Source organism: Muntiacus reevesi, chromosome X, assembly GCF_963930625.1.
Source record: "Muntiacus reevesi chromosome X, mMunRee1.1, whole genome shotgun sequence".
Taxonomy (NCBI): domain Eukaryota; kingdom Metazoa; phylum Chordata; class Mammalia; order Artiodactyla; family Cervidae; genus Muntiacus; species Muntiacus reevesi.
Window position 1 is genome coordinate 90,572,024 of NC_089271.1, and position 21,406 is coordinate 90,593,429.

General features: G+C 43.3%; 1 protein-coding gene across 1 annotated transcript in view; it reads left to right on the forward strand.

Moving 5' to 3' along the window:
- The window catches only part of LOC136154570 (nuclear RNA export factor 2-like), a 46,085-nt gene extending 24,946 nt beyond the window's left edge, over window positions 1-21,139 (forward strand). Inside the window, exons 2-21 of the mRNA XM_065916798.1 lie at window positions 9,010-9,193; window positions 9,634-9,784; window positions 10,390-10,473; window positions 10,585-10,689; window positions 10,803-10,883; window positions 11,024-11,093; window positions 11,241-11,329; window positions 11,449-11,556; window positions 11,744-11,853; window positions 14,461-14,497; window positions 14,877-14,945; window positions 15,031-15,086; window positions 15,227-15,334; window positions 15,453-15,511; window positions 15,617-15,732; window positions 15,866-15,908; window positions 16,544-16,616; window positions 17,157-17,339; window positions 20,901-20,961; window positions 21,095-21,139. Of these exons, the coding sequence (XP_065772870.1) occupies window positions 9,010-9,193; window positions 9,634-9,784; window positions 10,390-10,473; window positions 10,585-10,689; window positions 10,803-10,883; window positions 11,024-11,093; window positions 11,241-11,329; window positions 11,449-11,556; window positions 11,744-11,853; window positions 14,461-14,497; window positions 14,877-14,945; window positions 15,031-15,086; window positions 15,227-15,334; window positions 15,453-15,511; window positions 15,617-15,732; window positions 15,866-15,908; window positions 16,544-16,616; window positions 17,157-17,339; window positions 20,901-20,961; window positions 21,095-21,139 (1,832 nt within the window). The remainder of the gene's footprint in view (window positions 1-9,009; window positions 9,194-9,633; window positions 9,785-10,389; window positions 10,474-10,584; window positions 10,690-10,802; window positions 10,884-11,023; window positions 11,094-11,240; window positions 11,330-11,448; window positions 11,557-11,743; window positions 11,854-14,460; window positions 14,498-14,876; window positions 14,946-15,030; window positions 15,087-15,226; window positions 15,335-15,452; window positions 15,512-15,616; window positions 15,733-15,865; window positions 15,909-16,543; window positions 16,617-17,156; window positions 17,340-20,900; window positions 20,962-21,094) is intronic.
- Window positions 21,140-21,406: the final 267 nt, after the last annotated feature.

Sequence of the window (21,406 nt, forward strand, 5' to 3'; positions counted from 1 at the left end):
CTCAGGCAGCCAGGAGCTTGACGGGTGCACTCTCCCCAGGTGCAGTGCGCCTTATCCCCTCCACAGTCCCACCTCGGTTTCCAGGCGCACCGGTTGGGTGCACCTTGTGTCTGTTCTGGGGAGCTGGACTCTAGCTGCGACCCTCCCGGCGGATATCCACCATGCAGAATCTCAGGAAGTCTTTGGTTAGAGACTGGAAGCCTGTTTGCAGTTTGGTAGGGGATGCAGTCTCTGGGGCCGAGTTTGCCCTTTTCTCCTCCCCACTGCCTCCTGCCTCTGGCGGCGGATGGGCCGGTCCGCAGCTGGCTAGCTTTTCTCTGGTAGTCGCTCAGTCCTTCATTCTGGGAACGGTGGGTAGTGCCTAAATTTAGGGCTTTTCCCAAGTTAATTCTCTGTCTCTTGTGATCCCACAGTTTAAGTTGCTATCTCACGTTAGCTCCCTCCGATTGCCCCCAGGGCTTTCAGGCCCGGTCCTTACCCTAAGCAATGCCGCCTGCTCTTCTCTGTTCTGCCCCTACTTGCTGGTGAAGGATGCGAGCGCCTGGGGTACTTTTCTGCTGGGAGTTGCTTTTAGGCATGTAATCTGTGGGTTTTATTTATTTTTTCCTCCCAGTTAGGTTGCCCTCCAAGTTTCAAAAACTTCCCCCAGACCCGCCAGTGAGAGGGTTTCCTGGTGTTTGGAAACTTTCTTTATTAAGACTCCCTTCCTGGGACAGATCTCCATCCCTAACTCTATTGTCTCTCTTTTTATCTTTTATATTTTGTCCTACCTCCTTTCGAAGACAATGGACTGCTTTTCTGGGTGTCTGATGTCCTCTGGTAACGATCAGAAGTTGTTTTGTGGAGTTTGCTCAGCTTTCAAATGATCTTTCGATGAATTTGTGGGGTAGAAAGTGGTCACCCCATCCTATTCCTCCGCCATCTTAGTTCACTCCTCCTCATTGTGGTTTTGATTTACATTTCTCTGATAATGAGTGATGTTGAGCATCTTTTCATGTGTTTGTTAGCCATCTGTATGTCTTCTTTGGAGAAATGTCTATTTAGTTCTTTGGCCCGTGTTTTGATTGGGTTGCTTATTTTTCTGGAATTGAGCTGCAGGAGTTGCTTGTATATTTTTGAGATTAATTCTTTGTCAGTTGCTTCATTTGCTATTATTTTCTCCCATTCAGAAGGCTGTCTTTTCACCTTGCTTATAGTTTCCTTCATTGTGCAAAAGCTTTTAAGTTTAATTAGGTCCAATTTGTTTATTTTCGCTTTTATTTCCATTACTCTGGGAGGTGGGTTATAGAGGATCCTGCTATGATTTACGTCAGAGAGTGTTTTGCCCATGTTTTCCTCTAGGAGTTTTATAGTTTCTGGTCTTACATTTAGATCTTCAATCCATTTGAGTTTATTTCTGTGTGTGGTGTTAGAAAGTGTTCTAGTTTCATTCTTTTACAAGTGGTTGACCAGTTTTCCCAGCACCACTTGTTAAAGAGATTGTCTTTTCCCTATTGTATATTCTTGCCTCCCTTGTCAAAGATAAGGTGTCCATAGGTGTGTGGATTTATCTCTGGCCTTTCTATTTTCTTCCATTGATCTATATTTCTGTCTTTGTACCAGGACCATTGTCTGTCTTGATGACTGTCTTGATGACTGTGGCTTTGTAGTATAGCCCAAAGTCAGGCAGGTTGATTCCTCCAGATCCATTCTTCTTTCTCAAGATTGCTTTGGCTATTTGAGGTTTTTTGTATTTCCATACAAATTGTGAAAGTATTTGTTCTAGTTCTGTGAAAAATACTGTTGGTAGCTTGATAGGGATTGCATTAACTCTATAGCTTGCTTTGGGTAGTATACTCATTTTCACTATATAGTGCTTCTGATCCATGAACATGGTATATTTCTCCATCTATTTGTGTCATCTTTGATTTCTTTCATCAGTGTTTTATACTTTTCTATATATATAGGTCTTTTGTTTCTTTAGGTGGATTTATTCCTAAGTATTTTATTCTTTTCGTTGCAATAGTGAATGGAATTGTTTCCTTAATTTCTCTTTCTGTTTTCTTATTGTTAGTGTATAGGAATGCAAGGGATTTCTGTGTGTTAATTTTATATGCAACATTACTATATTCATTGATTAGCTCTAGTAATTTTCTGGTAGAGTCTTTAGGGTTTTCTACATAGAGGGTCATGTCATCTTCAAACAGTGAGAGTTTTACTTCTTCTTTTTCAATCTGAATTCCATTTATTTCTTTTTCTTCTCTGATTGCTGTGGCTAAAACTTCCAAAACTATGTTGAATAGTAGTGGTGAGAGTGAGCACCCATGTCTTGCTCCTGATGTTAGGGGAAATGCTTTCCATTTTTTACCATTGAGGATAATGTTTGCTGTGGGTTTATCATATATGGCTTTTATTATTTTTTATTTTAAAAAAAATTATTTTTTTTTAATTGGAGGCTAATTATTTTACAGTATTATAGTGGGTTTTACCATATGTTGACATCAATCAGTCATGGGTGTACATCTGTTCTCCATTCTGAACCTCCCTCCCCATCCCATCCCTCAGGGTCATTCCAGTGCACCAGCCATGAGCACCTTGTCTCATGCGTCAAACCTGGACTGGTGATCTGTTTCACATATGATAATACACATGTTTCAATGCTGTTCTCTCAAGTCATTTTATTATGTTGAGGTATGTTCCTTCCATGCCTGCTTTCTGGAGGGTTTTTATCATAAATGGATGTTGAATTTTGGCAGAGGCTTTCTCTGAATCTATTGAGAACATCATATGGTTTTTATCTCTTAATTTGTTAATGTGGTGTATCACATTGATTGATTTGCAAATATTGAAGAATCCTTGCATCCCTGGGATAAAGTCCACTTGGTCATGATGCATGATCTTTTTAATATGTTGTTGGATTCTGTTTGCTAGAATTTTGTTAAGGCTTTTTGCATCTATGTTCATCAGTGATATTGGCCTATAGTTTTCTTTTTTTGTGGCATCTTTGTCTGGGCTTGGTATTAGGGTGATGGTGGCCTCATAGAATGAGTTTGGAAGTTTACCTTCTTCTGCAGTTTTCTGGAAGAGTTTGAGTAGGATAGGTGTTAGCTTTTTTCTGAATTTTTGGTAGAATTCGCCTGTGAAGCCATCTGGTCCTGGGCTATTGTTTGTTGGAAGATTTTTCATTACAGTTTTGATTTCCATGCTTGTGATGGGTCTGTTAAGATTTTATGTGTCTTCCTGGTTCAGTTTTGGAAGGCTATACTTTTCTAAGAATTTGTCCGTTTCTTCCAAGTTGTCCATTTTATTGGCATATTGTTGCTGATAGTAGTCTCTTAGGATCCTTTGTATTTCTGTGTTGTCTGTTTTGATTTCTCCATTTTAATTTCTAATTTGATCCTTCTCCTGATGAGTCTGGCTAATGGTTTGTCTATTTTATTTATCTTCTCAAAGAACTGGCTTTTAGTTTTGGTGATTTTTGCTATAGTCTTTGTTTCTTTTTCATTTATTTCTGCCCTAATTTTTTATGATTTTTTTCCTTCTACTAACCCTGGGGTTCTTCATTTCTTCTTTTTCTAGTTGCTTTAGGTGTAAAGTTAGGTTATTTATTTGATTTTTCTCTCGTTTCTTGAGGCAAGCTTGTATTGCTATGAACCTTCTCCTTAGCACTGCTTTTACTGAATCCCATAGGTTTTGGGTTGTCGTGTTTTCATTTGTTTATATGCATATTTTGATTTCTTTTTATTTCTTCTGCAATTTGTTGATTATTCAGAAGCGTGTTGTTTAGCCTCTTATGTTGGAATTTTTAATAGTTTTTTTTTTTCCTGTCGTTGACATCTAATCTTACTGCATTGTGATCAGAAAAGATGCTTGGAATGATTTCAAGTTTTTTGAATTTACCAAGGCTAGATTTATGGCCCAGGATGTGATCTGTCCTGGAGAAGGTTCCATGTGCACTTGAGAAAAAGGTGAAACTCATCAAGTTGGTGATGCCATCCAGCCATCTCATCCTGTCATCCCCTTCTCCTGCCTTCAGTCTTCCCCAGAATCAGGGTCTTTTCCAATGAGTCAGTTCTTTGCATCACGTGGCCAAAGTATTGGAGCTTCAGCTTCAGCATCCATCCTTCCAGTGGATATTCAGGACTGATTTCCTTTAGGATTGACTGGTTTGATCTCCTTGCAGTCCAAGGGACTCTCAAGAGTCTTCTCCAATACCACAGTTCAAAAGCATCAATTCTTAGGCGCTCAGCCTTCTTCATTGTCCAGCTCTCACATCTGTACATGACTACTGGAAAAACCATAGCTTTGACTATATGGACCTTTGTTGGCAAAGTAATGTCTCTGCTTTTTAATACACTGTCTAGGTTTGTCAGAGGTTTTCTTCCAAGGAGAAGAGCTGGCTTGGTGGTGGTGAATTCCCTCAGCTTTTGCTTGTCTGTTAAGCTTTGCTTTCTCCTTCAAATCTTAATGAGATCCTTATTGGATAGAGTAATCTAGGTTGCAGGTCTTACCCTTTCATCACTTTAAGTATATCCTGCCATTCCCTTCTGGCCTGCAGAGTTACTTTTGAAAGATCAGCTGTTATCCTTATAGGGATCCTCTTGTATGTTATTTGTTTCTTTTCCCTTGCTGCTTTTAATATTTGCTCTTTGTGTTTAGTTTTTGTTAGTTTGATTAATATGTGTCTTGGTGTGTTTCGCCATGAGTTTATCCTGTATAGGACTTTCTGGGCTTCTTGGACTTGGGTGGATATTTCCTTCCCCAGTTTAGGGAAGTTTTCAGCTATTGTCTCCTCAAATATTTTCTCATGCCCTTTCCTTTTGTTTCCTTCTTCTGGGACACCTGTGTTCAAATGTTGGAGCATTTCACATTGTCCCAGAAATCTCTGAGGCTGTCCTCCTTTCTTTTTATTCTTTTTTCCACTCTGCTTCATTTATTTCCACCATTCTATCTTCTAGCTCACTTATCCTCTCATCTGCCTCAGTTCCTCTACTGTTGGTTTGCTCCAGAGTGTTTTTAATCTCACGTATTGCATTGTTATTTACTAATTGACTATTTATTTCTTCTAGTTCCTTCTTAAACATTTCTTGCATTTTCTCAATCTGTGTCTCTAGTTTATATATCCATAACTGTTTGTTTTCAAGATTTGGGATCATCTTTCCCATCACTATTCTGAATTCTTTTTTCAGGTAGACTCCCTATCTCCTCGTCTTTTGTTTGCTTTGGTGGGTTTTTATCAAATTCCTTCACCTGCTGGATATTTCTTTGCCTTTTCATTTTGTTTAGTTTGCTGTGCTTGGTGTCTGCTTTCTGCAGGCTGGAGGATCATAGTTCCTCTTAACTGTGAAGTCTGTTCCCTGTGGTTGGGTTGGATCAGTGCCTTGTGAGGGTTTCTTGGTTGGGGGGACTTGTGTCTGTGCTTTGGTGGATGGAGCTGGCTCTCATCTCTCTGGAGGGTAATGCAATGTCCAGTAGTGAGTTTTGAGGTGTCTATGGGTTTGGTATGACTTCAGGCATCCTGTTTTTAATGTTCAAGATTGTGTTCCTATTTTGCTGGAGGATTAGCATGGGGTGTCTTGGCAGTGGAACTTGTTGGCTCTTGTGTGGAGCTTGGTTTCAGTGTAGATATGAAGGCTTCTGGGTGGGCTTTTGTGTGCTAATTTTCCCTGGGGCTAGGAGTTCTATGATTGTCCAAAGTTCTGAAGGTGAGCCTTCTGCCTCAGGGTTTTTGTCCCCCTTTTAGAGTAACATCAGGACTCATTTCGAAGAGATTGGTTTGCTTTTCTGGGTATCTGAGGTCTTCCACCAGCATTTAGAAGTTGTCGTGTGGAAGTTGCTCCACATGCAGGTTATCTTTTGATGTATTTGAGGGGGAGAAAGTGGTCTTCCCATCCTATTCCTCTGCCATCTTGGGACTGACCTACACTATTGTTTCTTGACTGCTTTCCCTTTGTTTCTGCATTCCCTCACCTCCCTAATTAGTAACTGCTTGAGTCTGTTCTTTGGAACTCAGGGAAAGCTGAGGGGCCCAAAGCCTTTTTCTCCAAACAAGAATCAGGGAAGACAGAGGGGTTTTTGTACTCAGGAGGGCCCTGCAGGTTTCTATTCAGTTTCAAACCCACCTTTTCTTGGGTACTTCTCAGTCCTGAGGAGATCATGAGTGGGACAAGAGAGGGAGTGAAGTTTTGGATAGAGAAGTTAGTCATAAACTTGACAAGTGAACTTGGTTTTAGAGGGACTCAGTTTCACGAGTTAGCACTTGCAGTCACTTGAATTGAAATACCTTTGAAGTCAATGTTTCAGTGGACCAAGCACCTGCTGTTTGGAACTCAGAGGTCAATCCTTTCCCCATAGCATTGAGAAACATATTAGTGAGGGGGGCATCTTCATCTTTGAAGTGTTCTGAAGTGGCTGACTTTTGTAGGACACAGATGAGATGGGAGATCCTGCCATTGACATGGCCACCCTCATTTCAGTGGGTATGATGGGATCCTGGAATTGTAGGCCCAGGAGGAGCACTTAACCACCTGCCTCAAGGTGAGTGCAGTTCATCTGATAAACAGCAAGACTGGAAGGGGAGTCACATTGGTTTGACCTCCAGATGGCTCAGTTGGTAAAGAATCCACCTACGATGCAGGAGACCCCGATTCAATTCTTGGTTTGGGAAGATCCACTGGAGAAGGGATAGTCTACCCACTCCAGTATTCTTGGGCTTCCCGTGTGGCTCAACTGGTAAAGAATCCGCCTGCAATGCGGGAGACCTGAGTTTGATCCCTGGGTTGGGAAGATCCAGTAGAGAAGGGAAAGGCTACCAACTCCAGTATTCTGGCCTAGAGAATTCCATGGACTATACCCATGGGGTTGCATAGAGTCAGACATGACTGAGCGACTTTCACTTTCAGTCTCTAAATGTAGCTAAGTGATCAATAGATCCCTTGCATCTTGAAATATCTGAAAATACCCTTAAGTTGCATTTGATCCATGTATAAATAAATAAAATTTGAATAAATATTTATTTATAAGATATAGAAGAACATAAAAATAAGTAAATCAAGCTCTAGACCTGGTGATTTGAGCTGTCTTGTTGGTGAATGGTAATCCCTTACTCAATTCTCACATTGACCCAGAACACCATGAATGAGTGGACTGCTGAGGAAGGACCCTACAGTGAAGCCACAAGGAACTATAGTAAATCTTCCCAGGCTTAGCCAAAGGGATCGTCAGCCATTTACCACAGTTATTGTGCATTTGCTCTAAAGACACTCGCTCTGAGTCAGAGCTCAGCAAACTTTTCCTGGTAAGGGCCAGATCACAAATATTTGAGGCTTTATGGACCATTTTATCTGTTTTGTAACTACTCAACTCTGCTGTTGTAGGGTGGAAGCCTCCAGAGACAAGTATGGCTATGTTCCAATAAAACCTTGTATATGGACATTGATGTGTGGATTTCAAATAATTTTCACATGTCAAGAAATATTACTTTTTTAAACCGTTCAAATATGTAAAAACCATTCTTAGCTTGCAGGCCCTAGTAAAACAGGCCACAGATCAGGTTTGGCCCATGGGTTATGGTTTCTCAATGTCTGATTTAAGCTAATGGAATCACCAGGTCCCTAAAACAACAAAGTGGAAAGCTAGCAAAATGAGGTGGCATCCATTTCTAGGATCTCTGGCAAACACGTTTTGTCCAACTCTTTGTGACCCCATAGACTGTAGCCCACCAGACTCCTCTGTCCATGGAATTTTCCAGACAAGCATACTGGAATTGGTTGCCAATGCCTTCTCCAGGGGATCTTCTTGACCCAGGGATTGAACCTTTGTCTCTGCATTGCATGCAGATTCTTTACAGTCTGAGCCACTAGGAAAGACCATAAACCCAAAGCTGATGCTTTTAACACAGTGACTTTCAACTGTGGTTGTACACTGCAGTCACATGGAGATTTTAGAAAATGTGGATGCCTTTAATTATTGTGAGTATAGCTTGGTGCTGATGATATTCTCAATCTCCCCAAGTACCTCTACTGTGTAAACAAGGTTGAGAGCTACAACCCATACAGTGGGATATTACACAGCAATGAAAAAAGCACGGACATAACTGAATTTCAGAAACATTATGCTGAATTTTAAAAGCCAGATGGAAAGGTATACAGTATGTATGATTCCATTTACAAGAAGTTCTGCTTCTAGGATCTCTGGCAAGCAAAACTATTATATAGAAACTGAGCAGATAAAGGTTTCTATGGACCTGGGAGATGAAAAGATTAACTGGGAACAATTTGGAGTGTGGTATATGCTTTATATCTTGATTGAGGTGGTGTTTAGCTTTAATCCTTCACTTTTGCATATTATTATAAGTAATTTGAGATCAGGAGAAGTTGGGTGAATTGTCTAAAGTGATGTAGTTTAATAATCAAAGAGAAGACAGGTGGATCTAATTATCAATAATTGTTTCTATTATGTTATGTAATGAGTCAGTAGTAATAGTGCTTCCCCCCAAGCACCTGGTAAAACTCTGATCTAACTTTTTTATACAAGTAAAGCATGGACATGAAAGTATAACTATTGTGCATTCCAAACACCTGCTTTCCAAACACCTGCATTCCAAACCCCTCCTCTTCCTCATCCTGCTTCTCCTCAGTTTCTCCAATGATAGTACCATCTCTCAGATAATGCTTCCCTGAGGGCTCAGCAGATAAAGAAACTGCCTGCAGTGCAGGAGACACAGTTTGATCTCCAGGTCAGGAAGATCCACTGGAGGAGGAAATGGCATCCATTCCAGTATTCTTACCTGAGAAATCCCATGGACAGAGGAGCCTGGTGGGCTACTAGGTCACAAAGAGTCAGACAGGACTGAGGGACTGAGTAAGCATCTTGAACTGGCAGAAGAACTTCCTTTTGGGGTGTATGGGATTGAGCCCTTAGGCCAGGTTGACATTTTGCTTGCCTGTCGTCCTATTAGCCTAAGACATTGTACATAGTGAGTGGGCCACTGATGTGTGTTCAAACTTGTATTTTTGTTCTGCTTTTCAGAATACAGAGGTGGTGATAGTTCACCTGAAGGAAGAAATGAAGGTTGGAGTTCTTTCCAAGATAATTTTGACAAGAGGAGCCCTCGTTATGAAGATAATGGATATGAGACTCAGCCTTCACACCACCGTGATGATAATAGACGTGTGGTGTTGAGGGGTGTCCAGGAGGACCCCAAAGGAAGGCAGTAAGTGACCAGGCAGCAGGGTTTGCACACAGCAGCCCCTGGGACAGTGCAGCTCTCCCTGTGGACTTCTTTTCCTTCTCTCACTATAAAACTGAAGTATGCTAGAAGTGGAATAATGGTTGTGCAACCCTAATTGTGGAGTTTTCCCTGGTGATCAGTGGTAAAGAATTCACCTGCCAATGCAGGAGACGAGGGTTAAATCACTGGGTCAGGAAGATCCCCTGGAGAAGGAAATGGCAACCCACTCTGTTATTCTTCCCTGGGAAATCCCATGAACAGAGGAGCCTGGTGGGCTACAGTCCATGGGGTTGCAAAGTCAGACACAACTTAGTGACTAAATAACAATAATCCAAACTGTAGTGCTGGTGTCAAAGAGACGAGTGTGTACAGAAGACTTTCTTAGCACTTATGGCCACTCACCCTTCTTCTCTCCATGTCAGCACTCCCTATCCCTTCCGAGGCAACGGGAGGAGAGTGAGATGGCGCAGAGAAGGCAATATCCATGTTACTGTGTGGGGAAATGGAAAACCTGCGGTGAGAGAAATGAAGAACACACAAGATGGTGCCCAAGGGAGCTGGTTTAAGGTCACAGTGAGTATCCTGAAAAAAGTATGGACTGCGAAAGAGAGAAAAGTCAGGAGTTATGTTGGTCTCATGTGGAGATGCTAGTTTATTTTGCTGGGGACAGTTTGTAATCTGACCATTTTATTTCTAGGAGTTAACAGTCTTGTTCATCTAAGGGCAAATTCAGAGAACCAATATAAAGGGAACAGACCAACTGTAAGGAGAACGTTGGAGACTATCTCGAGGGAAAGACATGAACTACTGTCTAGGATATGGAGCAGCTGTGCACTAGAGGTCTCAGTTTGGCTAGCTGAGTGTGGGACATGGGGTGCTGAGTCTCTGGAGACCTTGTCTGAGGGGCAAGCAGTATCTGCGCTAGGTAGGATCTCCTGGAACTTTATTAAAGAAGGATCATCTCTAACACCTTGATTATTTGGCAGAGAGCTTTGACTGGAGAGGAGTATTTTTGAAATCCATATTATGCACAAACATAAGAAATCATACCAGTGGTCCCTTCTTTAGATGCCCTTTCAAGCTCAGTAGAAGACTGGAAAAGAACAGGAAAAGGTTTGTTCTCCAGGCTCAATTCCCTGTCATCTGTCCTCTGTCCCAACCCCTCTTTTCATCCTTAGATTCCTCATGGGATAAAGTATGACAAGATATGGCTAATGAACTCAATCCAGAGCCTTTGCAGTGTCTGCTTTACTCCAGTGGATGTAAGACAGGATGCCGAAGCCAGATGAGTGGGCATAGGGAAGGGGGAGAGATCTGGTATAGCAGGGTCTGTTGGCCTCTGATACTATTTCTGTTGCATTCGATCCCTGTAGTTCCACTATGTGAAAAATGGGGCTCGATTCTTTGTCCAGGAAGCTAGCACTGCCTCTGCCTTGATGGATGTCAGCTACAAGATCTATGATGAGGAGAACCAAAAGGTGTGTGTCCGGGTCATTGCCTACAATGCATCCTGGGACAGGAGGACAGGCCTGGGGCTAGTCGTCTTCTTTGGAACTAGAGTTGCTGCTTACCCCACCTCTTCTTCCTGCAGATACCTATCTTTGTCAACCCCTCTGCTGTTCCCTACTCTGTGCGTAATAAGTTGGAACCAGAAGAAATGGAGAAGCTAAAGGTAATGCCAACTCAAGGCATGCTGTATGCCAACACTCACCTCTACCTCTTCTTCCCCCAGCCCCCCATCCCTCTCACCCCCGATTTCCCTGCCATCACCACAGTCTCAGAACTGCTCTCTCCCTCTCTCTGTCTCTGCAGCTGATCTTTAACAAACGATTTGATGTCTCCCAGCAATCTCTTGACCTCCAGAAGCTCCGCTTTGACCCAAGTATGGCTGACAGTAGTAATTTGAGGGCGGGTGAGGGCAGAGGGAATCTTCCTAGAGAGCGACTTGGGGATGGTAATGTGGTGAGGGGCTGATTATGGGCCTGGACCCCACTTGGTGTTCTGAATCCCTCCCCTCTCCTTCCTGAAGACTTGGTGGTCCAAGATATTGAGATAATTCTGAATCGAAGAAACTGCATGGCTGCTGCCCTGCAAATCATCAAGAAGAACTTCCCTAAGGTGAGGCTGAAGGCCCAGCTCTGATATTATGGTAGGGGGTGGAAGAGATGGGGTGGAGGACAGATTTGTCTCCAAGATCCAGGACAGTAACCTTCACTCAAACTCTTCTTCACCCAAAGCTATTGTCCTTGAACCTGAGCTGCAACAAACTGTACCGGCTGGATGGCCTATCTGACATTGTGCACATGGTCCCCACAATCAAGATACTGAACCTCTCCAAAAATGAGGTGAGAAGAGGGAGTCAGATCAAAGTTGTGATGAGAGTAGGGGAGGTGGTCGTGGTCATCAGAGTGATAATAGGAGACAGGTGAGGGTACCTGTGGTGGGGGGGGGGGGTGGAGGCTGGGCTGCAAGGGCCTGGTTGTTTCTCTTTCCCTGGGATTCATTTTCCAATTTCCTCTCCATGTTTCTCAGCTGAACTCTTTGTGGGAGTTGAACAAGATGAAAGGGCTGAAGCTTGAAGAGCTGTGGCTGCAAGGGAACCCACTGTGTGACAGCTTTCCAGACCAGTCCACCTACGTAAGGTCTGTGTGAGACCATCCTGTCACTCTTCATAGTGACCTTTACCCATGGGGGCCTAAACTATTTCTGACAGTACCTCTTTGCCAAAGGTGGCAGCCCTGGTCTTCTGGGAGGATCAAGGGCTCTGCCTTCTCTTTTCTGTGTCCCTTCAGTTCAATTCAGTCACTCAGTTGTCTCTGACTCTTTGCAACCCCATGAACTGCAGCACGCCAGGCCTCCCTGTCCATCACCAACTCCCAGAGTTTACTCAAACTCATGTCCATTGAGTTGGTGATGACATCTAGCCATCTCATCCTCTGTCATCCCCTTCTCCTCCCACCTTCAATCTTTCCCAGCATCAGGGACTTTTCAAATGAGTCAGCTCTTCACATCAGGTGGCCAAAGTATTGGAGTTTCAGCTTTAGTATCAGTCCTTTCAATGAATATTCAGGACTGATCTCCTTTAGGATGGACTGGTTGGCTCTCCTTGCAGTCCAAGGGACTCTCAAGAGTCTTCTCCAACACCACAGTTCAAAAGCATCAATTCTTTGGTGCTCAGTTTTCTTTATAGTCCCAACTCACACATCCATACATGACTATTGGAAAAACCATAGCCTTGACTAGACGGACCTTTGTTGGCAAAGTAATGTCTCTGCTTTTTAAAATGCTGTCTAGGTTGGTCATAACTTTTCTTTCAAGGAGTAAGCATCTTTTTATTTCATGGCTACAGTCACCATCTGTAGTGATTTTGGAGCCCCCCCAAAAAATAAGTAAAGTCTGCCCCTGTTTCCACTGTTTCTCCATCTATTTGCCATGAAGTGATGGGACCAGATGCCATGATCTTAGTTTTCTGAATGTTGAGCTTTAAGCCAATTTTTTCACTCTCCTCTTTCACTTTAATCAAGAGGCTCTTTAGTTCTTCACTTTCTGCCATAAGGGTAGTGTCATCTGCATATCTGAGGTGATTGTGTCTCTTACCTGTGAGGAATTTCCTTCCTCTGACCTGCTTACCTCTTCAGGTCTCAGAAGTCTGCTTCTGGTTCTCTGCCCCCAGCATTCTCCACCAGGGCCTCCCAAGAGCATGGTTCAGGAACCAAGGTTCCTCTCCCTCACGGAGACCAGGAGTGACCAGACTTGACCCTAATGCTGGGCCCTTGACTGAGAAGGGTCCTCCAGGTTCGGACCTCATGCTGAGACCGGCCTTCCTTCTCCATGCTGAGAAGGGGCTTCCCTCCTCCATTCAGAGAGGGTCCTTCTCCCCCTACCTCCAAAAGGGTTCCCCTCCTCTTCTATGTTGACACAGGGGCTTTCTTGCCCAGTGCTGGGGGCTGAGGTCCTGGGTGGCTGCTGTCATGACATCTGTTCCCCTGGCCCAAAGCCAGGGACTGGATCCTTCTTAGGAAAAAAGCAGGGTTCCTTGAGTCAAGGGGCCAGAAGTTGGCCACCGTCAGTGAGCAGAGAGCTTCCTGAGGCAGGAGAGGAAGGCAGGGGGCAGAGGAGTTAGAGGAGACTGCAGGACAGGCCTCTCAGGGGACACCACCTGTCCCTCCCTGTACACATCACATCATCCTGCCTGTCCTCCAGAGGAACCCCCTGTAGCCTGAAACACATGTGATTCCTCAGAGAAAGATCCAATTCAGATAGGCGCAGAGGCCATCAGGAGAGAAAGTGGTGATCATAAGGGCGGGCTAAAGACCCTCAGCTCTACACTGAGCTGGGACTTGGCCCTTTATTCCTTCTGGGGAAGATCTACCCCCATGGCTACTCCATTTCCCATGCCCAGGTCTGACTGAGCTCACACAGGTGACAAAGCTTCAACCAACATCCAGTGGCTGGCCCCCAGCCCAACATGTGCATAGTTTCCATTCCTACCTGGGGTGCCTGGGCTGTTCCAGGGCAGGGGAAGGAAAGGGCTGCAACAGGGGCACTACTTCCTCTTTCTTCTGTCTTCTCCCTTGACCCCCACAATGGTAGAGCTTCCTTCCCTTCTCTTCCCTTTGCTTCTCTCTCTCCCTTGTCTCTGAGCCCCTATATCTCCCTTGTTTCTCCCCTCCTCCCTCCACTCTCTTTCTGTCTTCATCCCTCTCCCTCCCTGCTGAGCCCCACCTCACTCACCTCCCTTCCACAGCCTCCTGGGCCATCCCTGAGGTGTGACCTGACTTGGCAGAGTGCTGGATGCCCAGTGAGGTAGCAAAGCCCCAGGCTCCCATTCTTCCATTCCCTCTTCTCTCCACAGCCTTTACTGGGCCCTGGAGGAAGGAAGGCAGGGAGGAGAGGAAGGCCTGCAGACTGGATTTGAAATGTTGGTCCTTGTGACACAGGAGAAGGGAGTCATGACAGTCTAGGTTGGAGCTACCCAGGGGAAAGGAGAGGGAGAAGGAGAGGAGGAAGGAATATTAAACTTAAGGTACTGAGAGAGATGGTGCCTTTCAATCAGATTAGAGATACTCAGCGTTCAACAGGGAAGTCAACCCAAAACCCTCAAAATCAAAAGTTGAGGTGGGTACAAGGGGCTGCTGAATGGGTAAGAACACCCCAATCTCTGTTTATCATGTTAATGTTTTAACTCAAATTAGGCATTACAACCTTGAACTATCAACCACCTCTTCTCTGTTTTTGATTTTGGACAGTGCCATCATAGAATGTTTCCCAAAGTTACTACGCCTGGTAAGTTCCTATGTAAATCATTGTATCTTACTAACATTTCTGACCTCCTACACTCAAGCCCTTTGGTTCTTGCCTAGATTATGTGTTGGCATCAGACCCTTGACCACTTTAGGGGATACAGAGTCCTGAAAATGACATGGATATGCTCACTGGAAAAATATCCATAAATACACACACACAGACACATAAAAGTTGCATATAATACTAGAGACCTCTAGGACTTCATGATGAAGACACCCACTGTAAGCTTGCCTATGGACTTTCTAGGACCCTTTTACAACTTACCTCCTATCCTCCACAACCTGGGATCATCCTTTTCCCTGATCATCCAGGGTCACCCCCCTGGTCTCCACTCCTGACTTCCCCTTCCATTCTCCAGGATGGCCAGGAGTTACCCTCACCAGTTGCCATTGACAGTGACACTTCCTGTGCAATAAAGCCCAGCAAGGTGAGGAAGAGGATCAAACAATATTTGGGGCTATTGCAGGTGAGGGTTTATCCACTACATAGTCCCAAATGCCTTTTGATTACAGGAAAACTGTGAAGGATCTGACACACTGAAGAATCTGATCCTTCAATTCCTGAAGCAGTAAGTTCACTTGGGACCATGAGGAATAGACAGGGCTGAGACTGGGTCAGGCCACCAAACCGCAGGTCTCCTTGCAGAGACTTTCAAGTCTCCTTTGGGGCTCGGATCACTGACAGCCTGTCCTCATTGCTGTTCCACAGGTATTACTTGATCTATGACTCTGGAAACCGATACGATCTCCTCAGTGCTTACCACCACAAGGCCTGCTTCTCCCTGACCATTCCATTCCACTCTGAGGATCCAGCCCTGTGAGTATCACTGCCAAAACTCCTCCCTCAGGCTGTGTGGTTCCCCAGCAGACACAGGCCAGCTCTTGCTAACATCCCTGCTGGTTGGACCACCACCAATTGTTCCTCTGTTTTCTAGAAGCAGCTTATGCGCTTACTTCAAGGACAGCAGGAATATGAAGACGGTCAAGGACCCCAGTGAGTGTGTGGTGGGAAGGCTGGGCAGAAAGGATGGTGAGGGAGCCAATCATAGGGTCCAGGCCGTGGCAACCCTGACTTTTGTTTTCTTTCCCTCCTCTACAGACCTGCGTGTCCAGCAGTTGAAGCACACAAATGATGACATTGTGCGTGCCCTCTGTGTGTTGCCCAAAACTCAGCATGACCTCAGCTCCTTCATGGTGGACATGTGGCTCCAGACAGTGAGTGACTGCTTCTTCCCTTGGTGGGGCAGCAGTGGTGGGGAGGGGTGCCCTGTAGGGGGATAGTCAGGCAGGAAGCCACAGGTGGGGAAGAGGTTGAGGGGGTGACATTACCTGGGCTTTTCCTTTTCAGAGTACGATGCTCTGCTTCTCTGTCAGTGGGGTGTTCAAGGAAGGTGAGTGTGTGTAGCCCTCTTCCCCCAGATGCCCCACTGCTCCCTCCTCTGGCTAGGCTCCCCCCTAAAGAGCCCTTCCAGCTTCTCTCCACTCCCCTCCCCTTCCCTTTCATTCTGTCCCCTCCCCTAGACTCCCCTCCCTTTCACTCACCTTCCCTTCCCTTCCCTCCCTGTTCTTTCTCTCCCCTCCCCGTTCTTTCCCTCCCTTCCCCTCCCTTCCCCCTGTGTCCTCCAGCCCTCAGTCTTCCCACAGACAACCCAGATCTGAACTGCGTCCATGTCTGCCCTGCCTGCCTTGGACATTACGGACATAGGCTGTGGAGTTTGGTGGCTCCCATCTCAGATCCTTACACTGAGAACTTGGGCCATTACTTAACCTCACAGTTTCCTCATTTGCAAAATGGGGTCATAACATCCATCTCTTGGGCAGCTATGAAGAATGCATCCCATGAGCTTGTAAAGTGGTTGCCATGGGGACATGTCACTGGGAGCAGACAGCTCCTACAGTTGCCCTCCCCATTCCCAACACCCTGGTTCCCCAAGTGAAGAGCTGTCCCCTCAGCATGACTGGGGTCCACCATGGGAGCCTGTAAACATGTAGGTCTCTAAGAGCTATTGTTTGTTGTTTGTTGAAGTGGAAGGAGGGTCTCAGGACTGTGTGCGTGCCTTCACCCGGACCTTCATCACTACCCCTGCCAGCTCTTCCAGGTGAGAGCCGTGTTGTGGGCAGAATGACCCATCCAGTGTGATTTCGGGTCCTGGACATGTGGTGGTGCAGAGCTTATGTTTACTCAGTATTGTGGAAAGCCAGCAGGGAGCTCCAAGGAACAGTCTAGCCTAGTGGTCAGGAAGAGCATGGCCTCTGGAATCAGCACATGGGTTCTCTCCCTGACCCAACACTCTCTGTGTGACCTTGGTCAAGTCACATGACCTCTCCATGACTCAGTGTCTTCTGAAAATGGGGATTAAACTGTACACTTCTGTACTGTAGTGTACTGGGCTGCTGTTCAGGGTAAATGTGAAGTTGTCCCTGGGTTGGGGGTCAACCTATCCATTGAGTGAAGCTGGTAGACAATCTCTCTGAAGGTGGGCTCTGTGTGAGGGGCAGAGGAACCATTCAAGGAATCTGGGGACAGACACAGGAGGGGGATGGAAGGAATCTGGTTGCTGAGTGGTGGTGGCAGCAGTCAGGATTGGGGGTGCTGGTTGTCCATCCATTAGTTATCTAAATGTGCATTTTTCCTCCAGTCTTTGTATAGTGAATGACGAGCTGTTTGTGATGGAAGCCAGCCCTAAAAACACCCAGAGTGCATTCTCCATCCCAGTGCCCACACCATCCACCAGCTCCGTGACCACTTTCTCCAAGGAACAACAGCAAATGGTACAAGCCTTCTCCACTCAGTCTGGGATGAACTGTCAGTGGTCTCAGAAGTGAGTATTGCGTGTGCATGAAGATAAGAGGGAGCTGGGAGAATGATGGAATTAATAATGGGAACACACAAGCAATTTGGAAAAATAAGTATTTGGATATTTTGCTTCCAAAAGAAGTAAGCTTGTGAAAAAGATAAGCAAATTTTATGATTATATATGTAAATCATTTTAAAAACAGTATCATGCTCATTTGACATGATATTTTGTATGGAAAATGATAAGAAATTCACCAAGACACTGTAAGAATACATAAACAAGTTCAATAAAATTTCAGGATATATGATCAGTATACAAAAGTCATTTATATTTCTATGCACTTAAAATGAAAAAATCCTAAATTGAAATTAAGAAAACAATTTGATTTATAGTAGGATCAGAAAGGATAAATGTTTAGAGCAAAATGTAACTAAAGAAGTAAAAAAATTGTACTTTAAAATCTTCAAAACATTGTTGGAGTAACTTAAAGAAAATCTTAAAAAAAAGAAGGATATTCTGTGTTCATTTTGGAAGACTTAATATTGTTAAGATTGTAGGTGCTGTTCAAAGTGATCTACAGAGTCTAAACCATAGCAAAAATCCCTTTTGGCTCCTTTCCAGAAATTGATTAAATGATCCTCAATTTTCACATGGAAGTGCATGGACTCAGAATAGTCAAAACAATATTGAAAGGGAATAATGTTGAGGACTCACAAATCCTGGTCCTCACAATTTCTAAACTTACTACAAAGATACTATAATCAAGGCTGCATGGCACTGACATTTGATAGATTAGTGCAATAGATTTGAGAGTCCTGATATAAACCCTGACATTTGTAGCTAATTAATTTTTAGTGGGTGCCAAATTAATTAATGGAGAAAAAAATAGTCTTTTTGACAGATGGTGCTGGGACACATAGGTATTCACATGCCAAAAAAAAAAAAAAGAATTTTGTCTCCTATCACAGACCATATACAAATATTGACTCAAAATGGATCAAAGACCTAATATAAAATCTACAAGTGTAAAAACTCTTACTGACTTTCACTTAGTATGACAATGTCTAGGTCTATCCATGTTGCTGCAAATGGTATTATTTCATTCTCTTTTATGACTGAGTAATATCCCATTGTTTATATATACTGTATCTTCTTTACCCATTTCTCTGACAGTGGACATTTATGTTGCTTCCATGGCTTGTCTAATGTAAATAGTGCTGCTATGAACATTGGGATGTGTGTATCTCTTTGAATTATGGTTTTCCCTGGATATATGCCCAGGAATAGGGTTGCTGAATCATATGATAGTTCTATATTTAGTTCTCTAAGGCACCTTCGTGAAAAGTGAAAGTGAAAGTCACTCAGTCGTGTCCAACTCTTTGCGACCCCATGGACTATACAGTCCCTGGAATTCTCTAGGCCAGAATACTGGAGTGAGTAGCCTTTCCCTTTTCCAGGGGATCTTCCCAACCCAGGGATCGAACCTAGGTCTCCTGCATTACACGCAGATTCTTTACCAGCTGAGCCACAAGGGAAGGCTATACTGTTGTCCATATTGGTTGTACCAATTTACATTTCCACCAACAGTGTAGGAGGGTTCCCTTTTCTCCACACCCTTTCTAGTATTTATTGTTCATAGATTTTTTAATGCTAGCCATTCTGGCTGGTGTGAGTTGATACCTCATTGTCATTTTGATTTGCATTTCTCTAATAATTAGTGATATTGAGCATCTTTTCATGTGTTTTTTGGCCTTCTGTATATAATCTTTGGGGAAATGTCTATTTAGATCTTCTTCCCATATTTTGGTTGGGTAAGTAAAGTAAGTCAGACAGAGAAAGACAAATATAATATGATATCACATGTGAAGTCTAATAAAAATGATACAAATGAACTTATTTACAAAACAGAAATAGACACAGATCTTGAAATAAATTTATGGTTACCAAAGGGAAAGTGTGGGGAGAAGTGATAAATTAGGATATTGGGATTAATATCTACACACTGCTATATACAAAATAGATAACTAATAAAGACCTACTATATAGCACAGGAACTCGACTCAATGTTCTGTAATAACCTATGTGGGAAAATAACCTGAAAAAGAATATATATATATATACATATATATGAATATGTATGTATGTATATGTATATACTCAGTTTGTTATATACCTGAAACTAACATAACATTGTAAGTCAATTATACTCCAATAAAAATTTTAAAAAGCACTTAGAAAAAAACATAGGTGTATATCTTCATGACCTTGAATCAGTCACCAGTTTCTTATATGTGACACCAAAAACACAAGCAGACAAAGAAACAAATAAATTGCACTTCATCAAAAGTAAAAACTTTAGTGCATCAAAGGACACTATCAAGAAAGTGAACATACCACCCACAAAATGGGAGAAAATATTTGCAAATCTCGTATCTGATAAGGTCCGCTGTCTAGAATATTGAAGGATTTTACAAGTCAACAATCAAAACATAAATACTAATTTAAAAATGGAGAAAAGATTTGAATAGATATTTCTCTAAATATGGTGTATAAATGACCGGCAAGCACATGAAAACATGCTCAACATTATTAATCATTAGGAAAATACAAATCAAAACAACCACTCACTTCACATACACTAAGATGGCTTTAATCAATGAAACAAAAGATAAGCATAGGTGAAGGTGTGGGGAAGTTAGAATGCTCATGTATTAGAGGTATATGGAATACTCACTTCGGAAAAACATTTGGAAGTTCCTCAAAATGTTAAAATGGAGTTACCATATCACCCGGTAATCCCACTCCTAAGTATCTACCAGGAGAAATGAAAGCATTTGTTCACTCTAAAACTTATTCAGAAATAGCATTATTCATAATAGTCAAAATATGGAAAAAACTGATGAATGGATGAATAAAACTGGTATAGCCATATAGTAGAATATTATTCAGTCATAAAAAAAGAATACAGTTCTGATATATGTCATGACATGGATGGACCTTGAAAACATGATGCTAAGTGAAAGAAGCCAGTCACAAGAAGTCAGATATTGTAGGAAATGTCCATAATTGGCAAATCCACAGGGACCAAAATCATATTAGTGGTTACCAGGGGAAGGGGAGGAATAGAGAGGGATCATTAATGGTTAAGGAGTTTCTTTTTGAGGTGTTAAAATGATTCTGGAATTAGATAGATGTGATAGGTGCACAATCTTTTGACTAATAAAAAGCACTGATTTGTATACTTTAAAATGATGTGTGCATTATATCTCAATAAAAGACAGTTGGAAACTAGTACTTTATAATTTTTCATTTGTCATTTTCTTGAATGTCTTTCTTGATCATTATATATTGAATTCCCTTGTTCTTATGCACAGCTCTATTTTTCTGTTTTGAATTCCAGTGGGCATGAATGCTAGTGACAGATGATTTGGTTTTCACTGGTCTTTCTTCATCATTACACATACTGTTCACACTGGTCCATGTGTCCCAGCAAGAAAAGTGGCATGAATTTAGTGGTGGCATTGCAGTGTCAACATGTCTGTATTGTGGTACTAATGGAGAGCACCTGTTCTTCTCCCACTACAGGTGCCTTCAGGACAATGGATGGAACTACACCAGAGCTGGTGAAGTCTTCTGTATGTTCAAGGTGAGGTCTGGGAATCAAGTAGGTTAAAGATGAACATTTCTGGGCCTTCGGGGAGGCCAAGAAAGTGGAGGCTGGTGGCCTGGGAATGGAACTTGTGGACTGGCTTTTTAACATCCCAACTCCTTCCCTCCAGGCCGAGGGCAAGATCCCAGAGGAAGCCTTCAAAGAAATCCCCTGAAAGGAGCCCTTGGATGTCGTCTTTGGCTTCATCCACATCGTCTTTTTCTCTCTAGCCTCAGGCCACACCCGTGACTGGGGTTGGAGACTGACCAAGAAGCCAAAGTTACATTATAGGCCAGTTAACATATCCTGAGGGTCAGTTGTTCTGCATATTTCACTCACTCACTATTGCTGTGTTTGTTTTCATAATAAAGAGTGATGTTGCACGTTATATGTTATGTGTCCTGCATTGCTCTTCCTTGCCCCAATCATGAGTCAGTGGGTC